Source organism: Staurois parvus, unplaced genomic scaffold (assembly GCF_062004578.1).
Source record: "Staurois parvus isolate SC_StPar_1 unplaced genomic scaffold, SC_StPar_1.0 ptg000133l, whole genome shotgun sequence".
NCBI classification, from domain to species: Eukaryota; Metazoa; Chordata; class Amphibia; order Anura; family Ranidae; genus Staurois; species Staurois parvus.
The window spans coordinates 1,560,184-1,574,280 of record NW_028317929.1 but is presented as its reverse complement, the minus strand read 5'-3'; the positions used below and the strand labels follow the sequence as shown (position 1 = coordinate 1,574,280).

Below are 14,097 nucleotides of genomic sequence, written 5' to 3'. Positions count from 1 at the left end.
TATTTTTTCACACAGAGCTTTCTTTTGCGGGGATTTGCTCACCCCTATTATATAAATGAAAAAAGGCCAAACATTTTGAAAAAAAAAACTGTATTTTCTACTTTCTGTTATAAAAAGACCCAATAAAATCAAATTTTGTCATACATTTAGGCCAGTATACTCTGCTACATGTCTTTGGTAAAAAATAAAAAAAAAATCCCAGTAAGTGTATATTAATTGGTTTGTGGACCATGTGCATCGTGGTCCACCATTTAGTGATGCCCACTTTAGAGGAAGAGCCTGTAACAGTCCTATCTGGACCGCAGCCTTGCCAAATAGATGCCTGAGTGTTCTCTCCCTGCTGCCAGCTCACCTACCTGCAGCTGTTGTCCTTAACTAGTAGCCGACCGCAGATAGCCGAATGACGGCTGCACTGCGGCCGGCCAGTTCTGGGTGGACGTCATATGACGTCCTCCCAGAACGCGCTCTCCTGCGCGCCCCAGGGGGCGCACACCCGGCGATCTCCGTGATCGCTGTGTCCTACGGACACAGCTGGTCACGTGATGTGGTAAAAGGCCAATCACAGCGGCCTTTTACCACGTGATCAGCGGTGTCCAATGACACGCTGATCAGAGGAAAGTGCAAGTGCCGGTTCTCGGCTGCACTTTCCTCACGCTGTCAGATCGTGAGGAAAGTACTGCCGAGAACCGGCAGTTGTCAGAGCGGGGATTGGCACCGATCATCAGGGCACTGATGATCAGTGCCCTGATGATCGGTGCCCAGCAGTGCCGCCCGCAAGTTCCGCCCACCTATGCCCAGCAGTGCGCCCACTAGCTCCGCCCACCTGTGCCCAGCAGTGCACCCACCTGTGCCCAGCAGTGCACCCACCTGTGCCACTCTGCAGTGCCACCTACCTGTGCCCAGAAGTGCCACCTACCTGTGCCCAGCAGTGCCGCCCACCCACCTGTGCCCACCAGTGCCACCCACCTCACCCACCTGTGCCCACCCACCAGTGCTGCCCACCAGTGCCGCCCACCAGTGCCGCCCACCAGTGCAGCCCAGCAGTGCTGCCAGTCAGTGCCACCAGTCAGTGCCCAGGGGTTGTGCCAGTCAGTGCCGCCAGTCAGTGCCCAGCAGTGATGCCAGTCAGTGCCGTCTATCAGTACCCATCATCAGTGTCACCTATCAGTGCCGCCTATCAGTGCTGCATATTAGTGCCGCCTATCCGTGACACCTCATTAGTGCTGTCTATCAGTGCCGCCTATTCGTGCCACCTCATTAGTACTGCCTATCAGTGCCCTTTAGTGCTGCCTATCAGTGCCCATCAGTGCTGCCTATCAGTGCCCATCAGTGCTGCCTCATCAACGCACATCAGTGAAGGAGAAAAAATACCTGTTTGAAAAATTTTATAATAGAAACAAAGAAACTTTTTTTTTTTTTTCAAATTTTTTACACTTTTTTATTTTTAGCGCAAAAAGTAAAGCGCCCAGTGGCGATTAAATACCACCAAAAGAAAGCTCTATTTGTGAAAAAAAAATGATCAAAATTTCATATGGGCACAATGTTGCATGACCGCGCAATTGTCAATCAAAGTGCGGCAGCGCTGAAAGCTGAAAATTGGCCTGGTAAATAAGGGGGTATAAGTGCCTGGTAGGCAAGTGGTTAAGGAAGCGCACAACATGGAAGGGGCAGTAGGTCTGTATAGAGGGCGGGATTTTCTAATTAAGAAGTGGGGGATTGATTGCTAGGCTTCGGGGCAGGCCAAAATATCATTCACCTGCTTTTTTTTTTTAAAGAACATTTATTGGGTTTTTGAGACATACATTGTATCGACCAAACAGGCAACATAAAAGGCATATCATGTTAAAATAGAAATGTAGAAAATCTCTAATCACATTCTACAAGAAACATTGCATAGAAACATTGAAGTGCTCTTGGATTAGAGAACCCCTAACACGGGGCAGATATAGACCAATATCTGATAGGCAGCTGTGACATAATGGTGACAGAAAAATTATTTGTTAGCCAGAAACAAACAAAGATGGAAAGAATAAGGGCGATAAAATGTATGGTGTAGGATTTGTTTCTAGGTATGTAAGGTGCAAAGACATGTCAGCCGATGTCCACCAAGGACACAATAAATGGAAATAAAAGATGGAAACAAAAGGAGAGAAGTTATGTACTAGAGATGAATAAATGGAGGTGAAAACGGAAGGAATAGAGAGGAGTTAAAGTTGGAAGAGAAAGTATGAGAGAATAAGAGAGAGGAAAATGAGAAGGCTAAGGCACATGTATTAGAGTAAGCAGAATGATGAAAATAGGGGGGGTGGGTAAGTAAATACTACCTGAGGAACCATGTAGCCTGAAGGGATACGAGAGTGGTTAACCTGGATCTGAGTTCAAGTAAATGTGATAGGATTGGTGGGGGTCAGAAAGGAGGGTGTCCTATGGCTCTAATTGCTACCATAGATAATAGAGGGAGTGTACTCACCTCCAGTCGCTTGTTGTGATCATGTGGAGCACTCTGAAAACAGGTGTACTAGTAATATGGTAAAATATATCATACTGTGGGTCCAAACCCTTTCATAGGAAAGGAAAAAGGAGACCTAGAAATGGAGAGGGAAGCAAAGACTAGTGATAAATGTTACACGTAAATGAGGTAGTGTGACCTGTAACCCACATATGCTTACTGTAGTCAAAGTAACATTACATCATTTGAGAAGCTTAGTACTATGTCCCAAGACTCTGGAATCCTGAAGGAAAAATTGTTGCTCCTGTACGGAGAGTGTTCCAGTGATATATAGCTTCCACTTTCGGAAGTAATAATCTGATCTGATGGTTGGAGGGTGAGGAAACTAGGTTAAGCCTGTCCAGGCGGAGAAGAAAGCTAAGGTCTTGCTTTAAGTCCATTATGGTTGGAGGATAGTTGGAGACCCATTTCTTCAATATGGCCCTTCTCGCTACCAAGAGACAGGTGGATATCCATGGTTTGTTGTTTCTGAGAGTTGATAGCTGGCAGAGAACAAATCCTGTAGCTGATTGTTCCATGTTGCTGAAAAGGAGAAGCAGCAGATCTCTGGTCAGTTGGAGAGTGGTGACTAAAGATATAAAGCTGATCACTTGCTTCCAAAAGACAGATATGGATGGGCAGAGACAAAATCTGTGATGTAATGAAGGTTTGAGACAACCGCAAAGCGGGCAAGTGAACATAGCAGGATTGGCTTTCGAACAGAGACAAGGCATATAGGCACGATGCAGGATCTTGAATTGTTGTTCACGCCAAAGCTCGTTTGAATTAAAGGCACAGGTGGTGTTGAAACCTGATAATAAATGTTCTACTGTAAATGCATTGTCAAAGTCCTTGACCCAAGAGATCATTGAAGCGGAGGTTTTGTACCAGTACATCTATTATCGTCGTGCGAAATCTGGTAGACTTGATTGGAGCAACAGAGTTGACATAATTCCTCACTTGTAGAATATAAAGGAAATGATGGGGGGTAAGTTGAAGATTTGCTGAATGTAATGAAGAGGCTTTGGGGAGCCAGTAGAAGTATCAAACAGGTGCTGAGCAAGAGTGAGGTCATGTGTAATGCAGGTTCCATATGCTGCATACAGTTGTGGAGGAGGGAAAGAGGGATTGTGATGAATAGAAAGAAAATGAAAGAGCCACGGAGAAACCCCTAACTTGCGTCTGACTTCCCTCCATGTGATGAGAATGTCATGAATGAGTGAGTTATGTTTAAGGTGGGATGGGAGTGAGTTTACATTTGAATGTAGAAGGGCTGTGAGATTAAATGGATGGACCATAGCAGACTCGAGATAATAGTTGGAGTATCTGGAGGCTTGGGTAAGCCAGTCCAGGCATATACGTAGCAGGCAAGAAGGATTATAAATTTGTATGTTGGGAAGGCCGGATCCCCCCTCACTCTGTGAAAGAAACATTTTATGTAATGCAATGCGTGGGCATCTACCCCTTCATAGAAATTTGGATATTGCCTGGTTTAGTCTCATTATATCACTATGCCTCAAAAGGAGAGGTATAGTTTGAAGTGGATATAAGAGTTTCGAGAAGCTCACCATCTTAAAAAGATGCGACCTACCCAAAAGTGATAGATCCTTCCACATCTCCAATTCTCCTATAATTTTATTAATCGTTGGTGTATAGTTGAGCGCATATAGAGACAAGGTGAGTTTTCCTATTTTAATGCCCAGGTATGTGATGTGACTAGTAGCAAGTTTGAATAGTGGATTTTGGGTCCACACAGGAGGGCGAGCGTGGTTCAGCGGAAGAACCTCGCTCTTAGAAAAAATTATGCAGAGTCCTGAATAGAGGCGGAAGTTGGAAAATGTGTCCCAAATATGTGGCAGATCTATGGACAGATTTGAGGTAAAAATGAATATGTCATCTGCGAATAAGAAGATTTGCAGTTCTTGCTGACCAATTGAAACTTCATGAAGGTCAGCGTGAAATAATAGAAAGTGTGCTAAAGGTTCCAGGGCTAGATTAAAGAGTAAAGGGGATAAGGGACACCCCTGTCTGGTGCCCTTGTGGAGTCATATGGGATTGGATATATGGCCTGCCGCTATAACTTGAGCTATTGGTGCCGAATACATTGCTTGGACCAAATGCATAAATGGGCCCGCAAAACCAAATTTCTGTAAGGTTAAGAACAGCCAGGTGAAATTAACATTGTCAAAGGTCTTTTCGGCGTCTAAAGAAATGATCGCTGTGTCCTGGAGTGAGTCATGTTTAGCCTGATTCAGGACTTTTAAGACTTTGTGTATATTTGAGGCAGCTGAACGACCCTGTACGAATCCTGCTTGCGAAGGGTGAATAAGGGGAGGTAAAATAGTGGATAATCGATTTGCAATAATTTTAGATAGAAGTTTTGCATCTAGGATTCAAAGGGATATCGGGCGATACGATTCAGGGCCCGTGGAGTCTTTATCTTTTTTTGCTATTAATTTGATATAGGCTTGGAACCCAGAGGGGAGATAGTCCCCTCCCTCCTGAATTGTTTGGAATACTGTCCGTAGAGTGGGGGAAAGGGTTTTGGCCATGAGTTTGTAGAATTCTGCCGTGTAGCAATCAGGTCAATTCGTTAGAGATTGAATAGCCAAGAGAATGTCAGATTGAGATATCGGGGCATTCAAGGATTGAAGTGCGATAGGGTCTATTTGCGGGAGGGTAATATGGTCCAGAAAAGAGTTGGCACGGGTTACATCTATAGGATCTGAATCGTACAGATTTGCAAAGAAATTTTCTAATATGGAAATGATTTCCTCTGGTGAGTTTTTTAATGTACCCTGGGAATCCTTTAGAGTTGCAAAGTGGGTAGGTATGAAAGGTTTTCTGCATAAGCAAGCTAGCAATTTACTTGGCTTGTTTCCAAATTTATGATAATGTAAATCAAGAAAAAGTTTGGTATAAAGATTCTTGGGCTGCTGCCCAAATATCAAGTTGGTGTTTAGCGTCCACCCATGCCTTCCTGTTTTCGTGTGAGTTAAGATCCGCCAGATCTTTCTGCGTTTGTCTAAGACGGTTGCTCGCCTCTGTGTAGTTATGAAGGAGGTTTTTCTTAGAAGTGGAAGTATAAGCGATAATTCTGCCACGCAGCAACGCCTTACCCATTTCTCAAAACAAATTTGGATTAGATAGGTGAACTGCGTTTGTATCGCAGAACTCAAGCCAGGTGTCATGCAAGACCCGAAATAAGTCTTGGTTATTTGCTAGGAAAGATGGGAAGTGCCATGTTTGTGTGTGTTGACTAGGTTGTAGATAGTTTAGAGTTATGGAAATTGGAGAATGATCTGAAATAGCAATTTCATGTATAGTTGAGTCTGCAAAGTGGTGTTGCAGACTGGAGTTGGAGAAGAGGTAATCAATTCTAGATAAAGTGTGATGAACGGGGGAAAAAAAAAGGTAAAATCCCTACCTTCCGGGCTAAGCGCCAGACCTCAGTAAGTTGCAGAACATCCGCAAAGTTACTTAGCAATGTATGTGCCAAAGGTGGGGTGGTGGGAAGTCGTTGATTATGGTCAGATGATTTTGATTCATCTTCCTGCGTGTTTATGCATGAGCTAATCGCCTCCTATAATAAGTGGAAGGTGCATGTATTTCAAAATTTTTGAGGACATTTCTTGGAAGAATTGTTTAGGTGGCGAGTTTGGGGCATATATGTTAATGAGAGCCAGGGAGGAGGAGCCCAGCTTGATATGAGCAGCGACATAGATGTCAGGAGTGAGTCATTTATGTATGAGTATAAGGACTCCTGCTTTATGATGGAGTGAAGGGGAACCCAGCACCTGCCCCACCCATCATTTTTTCATGCGTGCGAAATCGGAATGGGTCAGGTGTGTTTCTTGGAGTAAGGCTATGTCTGCTTTCAGCCATTTAAGATGGCCGAGTATGGCCATACGTTTATGGGGGGGATCTCAGGACTTTGACATTCCATGAAATTATGCGTGTCATGGTGACATGAGTTTAGTGATATATGGAGAGGTGTAAAGAACATCTTTGTGCGGTGTAAGCCTGGTGAACTCGACTCAATCTTTCAAGCTTGTCTGGTGTGATGTTGATGTTTGAGGTGGTAGGTGTCCTCTGGGTAAGTAGAAAAGAGTAGACAGACAGAAGGAAGGAGGAAAGAACGCTTCAAAAGCCCAATTGAGTAAACAAAAAATGCATTAAACTGTAATAGCAATCTGAACTTCACATTTTTCCGCATGTTACCTCTAAACTTCGACCAGTGTCACCGGAGTTGATAGGAGGTGAACCTGCACCGGGGGTTGCATTTCTGGGATCGGTGAAGAGGGGGATCCCTGGTTTTGACAATAGCAACCTGGTGGGGGGAGGGACCAGCAATCCCAAATACCAGTAACGTTATGGTGGTCAAAAGCATAGTAATGAACATAACAGAGACAGACATTTGTGACTAAAGGTCATGGATCTTAAAGATCCTTTAAAATCATGACCGCAACAATAACAATAAGGCATAATACAGGACATCAAAACAGTCAAAATAAATTTTCGTTTGAGATGGTTGCCATCCCTACTGTGGGTAATTAAAAAAAATCCGTTTGAGGACTTAAGACCTGAACATGTGACAGACAGGTCAGTCAGTAATAAGAAATTGGTTTAAAGTATTGAGCGCTGGTCTAATCAGGGTGGTCGTAGCATAGCAGAAAAAAAGTTGACATGTTGTCATTTAGGTGGGTCCTTATGAGGACTACATTGGTCTCGGATTGCACGTTGGGAATTCGGAGGGCCCATGATATCAGACAGATTGGACTGTAGGTTTTGGAGGGCTTCCTCTGGGTGAATGAATGACTTAAAATCCCCTGTAGGCATGGTAAATCGTAGTGTGGCAGGGTATGCAAGGGTGAATTTGACCTCTTTTTGGTATAATGTGGCACATATTTGCTGGAACACTTTTCGTTTGCGGTATAATTCTTGTGAGTAGACAGCAAATAATAATAGTTTATGGCCCTCTAACTGTAGGGAGCAAGAGTTGCGAAATGAATTTAAGATGGCCACGCCATCAGCGTAGTTAAGGTATTTGACAATTATAGAGCGCGGTGTGCGTTTGTCATTTGAGGGCACCCCTAGGCGGTGCGCTCTTTCAACTTAACAAGGTGCAGGGATGCCAAGTGCAGTGGGAATGCGCATAAAGCATATTTCAGAGAGGGTGCCTGAGTTGTAGGATTCTGGGAGGCCTACGACCCGCAGATTGTTCTTGTGCGCACGATTTTCTAAAGTCGACAATTTTTTTCCAGAATACTTTGCTGCGTGCGTTTGGAGTGTAAAGCGCCCGCTTGCATAGTTTGGAACTCATCTTCTAAATCTGAAAGGCGCTGTTCTGCTTCAGTTATACGTTTAGCGTTATCTCCCAGGTCCCTTCTACGTTGCTCTATTCCCAATGATACTGCTCTGTCCACATCCTGAGTAATAGTAGGTAACAGTAAGGACGTGACAGCTTGTGCAATCTTGTCATATTAATCTGTGGAACTAAAGGTGTCAACATGCCCCAGTGTAGCTGCAGTCAGTGCCCGTGTCTCTGCCATACCTGGTCCTGTGTCCATGCTGCTGCTGTGGACGTCGGCCATTTTGGATGCAGGAGGGGGAGAGGTGTTTCCCTCTGGACGTGCAGCGGGACAGGAGCCAGCAACAAGTACTGATCAATGCAGGGAGGATTGGGTGAGGATTGGGGGGGGGGCACTTTTGTGCCGATTAATGAGCGCCCTGGGTGCAGGGAGCCTGCGTTCTATGCAGGCGTGTCCAGAGCCGCGGGACCCGCTCCTAATGCATGTGGCACCGGAAGTTTATTCACCTGCTTTTAACATGCAATGTCCCGCCCTTTGTCCAGTGACTTCTGTTATTATAATGATTTAAAAAAGAATCAAAATAACTATGTGATGATACATGGCTTCATATGATCACATCCTTAACCCCTTCACGCCTAAGGGTAAAACAAATCTTAATGCCTAAGCACAATTTTGCAATGTTGACATGTGTTAGTAAAACCGTACATATCATAACAACTACTTTGTACATCCAGGTGAATTATACCTTGTTTTTTTCAGGACAAATTAGGCTTTCATTTGGTGGTAAATGGTAATGGATATCTCCGGATTTTTTTTTATTATCAAAGGAAAAAACTGTCCCAAAATAGAAAAAAAAATTATTGTTTTTTAAATTTAGCTGTGTGTTTCTTGTTACTACTATAACCTACCACCAAAGAACAACTCAAAATAAATTTTCCAGCTCTTGAAGATTGCAGCAATACCATATATGTGTATGTTATTTGTACCTGTAGCACAGCCCAGAAACAATAGTGCGCATTTTGTTTTTTGTTTACCTAAAAAACACACTGACACTAATACCAATTTTTTTTTTTTTTTTTTTAAATCCTGACCTTTGACCCTGACCCAAACACCCTGGCACTGAACTAGATCAAAGCTTGACCTAGGTATTTTTTCTTTATTTTTTAATATTTCTTATTTTAACAAACATTTTTTGCCCTCTATTCCAGGAGTTAGAGAGATACAATGTATCTATCTCCTCCATTCATAGAGAGAAAAAAAAACAAGGGGGCTAGGCTGTACAGTGACTGATCACTGTGATAGCCAATCAGAGGCTATCACAGCGATCATGTGACCCGGAATCGGGAGTCCCGGGTCCCAATCGTTAGAACGGGACCCGGTGCTCTCAGTGGCACCCGGTCTTTGTGCTGGAAGCATGCTGTGTGGTGCACTCCCAGCATAAAGACAAGTATGGAAATATGTGGCCCCACGGAAAAAAGCCCAGTTTTGTGAGGCCGCATATTTGTGTGACATCGGCGTCAAGGGGTTAAATAAAAAGACAGTGTTTTGGCATGATCAGTCATATTTTCAATATAAATGCCAAAATGTCATGATTTCTGCCAGGGTATACAAACTTTGGAGCACAACTGTAACTAGATTTATTTTTACAATTTAGCCTTGTTACATTAGCTGCTGCATTCACATCTTTTACACTGGACACAGTTTGTATAGTCTTGTCTTGAAGAGTTTTCTAGGAACATACTGTATGTTATGATTTTATGTATATACATTCCAGTCTATTTCACTGCTTAGCATTTTTTTTAATATAAATACTGCGCTACTGGTGCAACAAGACCAGTTCATTAAAGAAATTAGCTGAACATGGCTTTCTACAAAACTTGTCATCTAAAGCAAACCTTACCTGGAAATACAGAAGAAGCCATTCCTGACCTACTTCTGAAAAGGCCAGTTGCCTTGCTGTCTGGCTTTACTATTTTCTGAGTCACAGACTCAGAATAAACATGCACACAGCAAAGGCATGTTAAAGTCACAACCTTTGATTTGCCTACATATCCCTAAAGACAGAGGGAAGCATGGGCAGTCTGCATATTTCTCTGACCAAAGGACTCCTTTAAGCAGACTACAAGGACCTTCCTACATGAAGTCCTTTCCTACGTAAAAGCCCAATCCTGAGAGTTTGGACAGCTGCTAGGCTGCCAAAATCTTCATCTTTTAATATTTTTATACTGAGAAAAAACACACTTGTTGCCAGTAAAGAACAACAGTAGATGAGAGAAGCTTTGACATTTATTTCAATACCTTCAAAAATTCAGGGAACAACATTGAAACAGCAAACAGTATAAACTGCAATTGTACATTTAATGAAGATTCAACTAGAAAGGAATATACTTCTACTATAAAGCACAAAAGAAATATAACTAATAATAATCTAATTTATGCCTTGTCATGGCATTCCTTAAAGATGTTGTACAAAGGACAATGTGATGATACTCTATATGGTTGATGTGTGACTAAAGAAAACTAAGACTTACAGTTTATATTTTACTCCAGAAACAACACCCAATGATTCAAAAAATCATGGTAACTATAAAATGGAAAAAACATAGTTGCAGAAAACATCTGGTCATAGAGAAAATGTAGTTTTCTTGTTAGAACACCCATGTGTTCCTCCTCCCGAACTAACCATAACGAACAAAATAACAATAATGCTTTAGTTTTTCAGAATTTTCTGTTCTTGGCCAGCAGCATTCTAGTAGGATGAAAATAGAAATGTATTAGCTTTTATTTGTAATACTAATAGTGGACTTAGCAATAACATGTAAACTTTACAGGTATCAATTGGGCAGCAAAGCCAAAGAACATTATTATTTTTATGAGAAAACCAAAAATAAACAATTGTCTCAATATCATTTTTCTGAGCATAGTAAAAAAATAAATAAATAAAAAAAAAATCTCAGGTTGCAACACTAGAGAAACCTACTTTCTGGTGCTGTCCTACACAGTAATTTACTTCTGCCCTAAGGTTGTGCCCAGGGTCATTTATCCTGGCACACAGGGTCATACTGTTAACCACTTCCTGCTGGAGGTACGAATATATGCAGTCCTATGTAAACATATTTCTGTGCTGAGAACGCGCGCCCCCCAGCACAATTACTTACCAGCGGGTACCAGAAAACTCCAAGTGCACACTTGCGATTGGGAGCTTTCTGATCTTGTGACTGCCAATCACAGCAGTTACATGATCAGAATGCCTGCCTCCCGGCATTTAGAACCCTTTAAAGGGCTGGGAGGCGGAGCCAGGAAGGGGTTAATGCAGAGCAATGGGGGCATCACCATGGCAACCTGCTCTCACATTGTAATGATGCAAAGAAAGGTGCTGACGTCTTCCCATCAGTGTGGCTCCCTGCATCACTGAGGATAACTCTGCACTAGAGAAGAGGTGAAGAAGACTTTGCATGTCATGTAACTTACCTAAAAAGATAAGTATATTAAACAAAAAAAAAAACATAATTTAGATGAGGAAGGAGGGCATAGAGAGAGGAACAGAGTCTGGAGCCTGAATTTTGTCTTTAATAAAAGACGAAGTTTAAACTTTAAGGGTGCTGTGAGTTAAAGTCATCTGGATGAGCGTAATAAAACTGGATGAGCAAAATAAATTGCAAAGTTTAGGGTTACCCATTAATAATGGCCTTAGAACTATTGCTATGTGTGACGCAATTTATGTTGACATACATGTGCATGCCCTATGCTGCGCATTTGCACCGGGGTGCCTTTACATTTTTAAAATTGTTATATATTTTTGATCACTTTCACTTATTTTTTTCACTGCATTTTACTTCATTGTTATCACAGGAAGGTTAAAAAGCACTGGGCAGGTGACAGGACCTCTTTATGAAGACATCAGAGTTTTATTAGACCCCCCAGTGACTCCACTCCCCTTTACTGCTGCTAATCAAGCACAAATTGTGCCTAATAAGCTGCTACTGGGGCTACAGTATATTTATTAAAGTACCAAGGTAGACAAGTTGTTAGACTGCATCCAGTGTTCCAGTATGATTAAAAGGTCCTTCTCTGAACCATCCACATAGAGAATACCAGATAAAAATACACGGACACTATTCATTAACGTGCCTTTGTGGGCTTCTGTATGCTGGGTAACCACACAAAAAGCCAATGACAAAATAGCCAGACATAAATACTTGATCAGGGAAAGTTTAACATAATTGCCTGTAGCTCATTACTTCATGCAGTTTGGTCATTCAGTCTACCAACTTAAATTTATGATCATAGACCATATTCCTATTAACAGGAGAGGAGGGAATCGTTAACTGCTTCTCAAGAAAAAGAGGTGCAGAAGATCCATCGCTTGGACACACTGCAACCCTGAGTTTTAACCACTTTCCCTTCTGAGGATTTACCCCCCTTCCTGACCAGGCCATTTTTTGCACTACGACGCTGCATTACTTTAACTGACAATTCTGCGCATTGGGGGGGGCGGAGCCTAAACATGGCGGCGTCGGAGAGCACGATGTGAGTGCTCTCCGATAACCTCCAAACTAACCTTCCGAGACCCTCATGGAGTGAAGCCCTGCCTGCTTGAGGAGGGCTCCAAGCGGAGAGAGACTGGCGCGTGGAGGAGAGAGGAGAGCGGACACGGACCTCCGGAAGGTGATCTCGCTGCGGAGACTCCAGGGCGGCTGTCAGGTTGCCGGGGAGACGAAGCAGGGCGGTGTGAGCACGCTGCTCGCCGCAAGGCATCACTGGGAGACAGAGACGCCGGCCGGCTCCCTGTCAGAGCGGCAGTGACAAGTCGGCTCCCCCTGTGTTACAGGACTGGAAAGCTGTGCGGCCAGAGGAGGAGTGAAGCAGGAGAAAGGGACCAGCTGGGGAAGACCTCGGTGGGAGAGAGGAGGCTGGTCGGTGCTCTAATGAAATAAAGTGTTGCCACCTTATAGTTGCCTTTATCCCCCTGGCCGGCTGTTTAATCCTGGGTCAGGGAGACCCATAAATATTAGGACAGCTATTCTTCTTCCCCAAGACCATCCTCAAGGAGAGAGAAAGGAGGTGGAAAGAAAGAAACTGAATATCGGATACCCCGAGGAATCCCCCCCAGGACTGAGCAGCAGTGAAGGCCCTCTACATAAGCCTGGAACCACCGTCCGGAGAGGGGAAGGGTGAGTGAAAACTGTTGGGGGCCTATTGCATGGTGAACCCCTGAGTGATACAGGCGTCCAAGGGGTTAAAGAGGGGAGGATTCCCAGGGGTTAGAAAAGAAGAAGAAAGGAGGTCCAGGTGTCCCAGGAGAGTAAAGGAAATAGGAAAAACTGCAAGGCTATCAAGATATATAGAGGATATGAAGAACAAAGGTTCCAAGGGAGCAGGGCCCAAAGGGGCCCAAACAGGAACAATAAAGAAATTTACATCTTATGGAAATACTACACCAGAAAGGGCCCAAGGTGCAAAGGGGGAAATGGACATTAGTTCAGGAAATAGCCCTAGGTTATCATTGGGCATAAATAGCAGCGGTAGCCAACAAATAGTGGAGGGCTTGGGAAAAAAAGAACTAGAAGGTGAACTACAACTACCAAATAAGAAGGAGATGGCAGAAATGTTTCAAAATCTGGAAAAAACGATAAAACATGAAATGACAGCTATTCGAAATGATTTAGGTCACCTTCTATTGAGAATGGAAGAAACGGAGAAGAAAGTTAAAATCCAGGCCCAGAAAATAGATAATTTAAAGGAAAGAATAAGCCAATTAGAAAATAACCAGAAAAAAAGGACCTATAGGATGGAAGTTCAAGAAAATAAAGAAAGAAGGAGTAATCTTAGAATACGAGGAATCCCAGAGACTGCTAAAGGGGAAATACTTTATGAACTAGTTAAAAAAATCCTAAACTCCATAAGAGATAAACCGGAATCTGATGGGATCGACCTGGATGGAGTGTTTAGGGTAGGAAAGTTCAAACGGGCTACTGAGAAGGAAAGATCGAGGGACATAATTGTCCAGTTCCAAAATTTTGGGGCCAAAGATGAGATCTGGAAGAAGACCAAGGGAAGACCATTAGTTAAGTATGGAGACTTGACTATCCAAATCTATGCGGACTTAACAGTAGAGACCCTAAGGAGAAGGAGATCCCTGAAACCCCTGTTGGAGCAAATGAGAAAACAGAATGTGCAGTATAGATGGGGTACCTCAGCATTTCTGATTGGCTGGAAAAATGGGGTCACAGCGTATTTGAGATTTCCGGATGATTTAAGAGATTTTTGTGATAGACTGGACTTGCAAAGAATGGA

At 43.2% G+C, this 14,097-nt stretch overlaps 1 protein-coding gene across 1 annotated transcript in view; it reads right to left on the bottom strand.

The window, feature by feature from the left end:
• Positions 1 to 10,199: 10,199 nt before the first annotated feature.
• LOC149466032 (uncharacterized) overlaps positions 10,200 to 14,097 on the bottom strand; it is an 80,430-nt gene continuing 76,532 nt past the window's right edge. Inside the window, exon 8 of the mRNA XM_089673053.1 lies at positions 10,200 to 10,549. Within this exon, the coding sequence (XP_089529179.1) occupies positions 10,548 to 10,549 (2 nt within the window). The 3' untranslated portion in view covers positions 10,200 to 10,547. The remainder of the gene's footprint in view (positions 10,550 to 14,097) is intronic.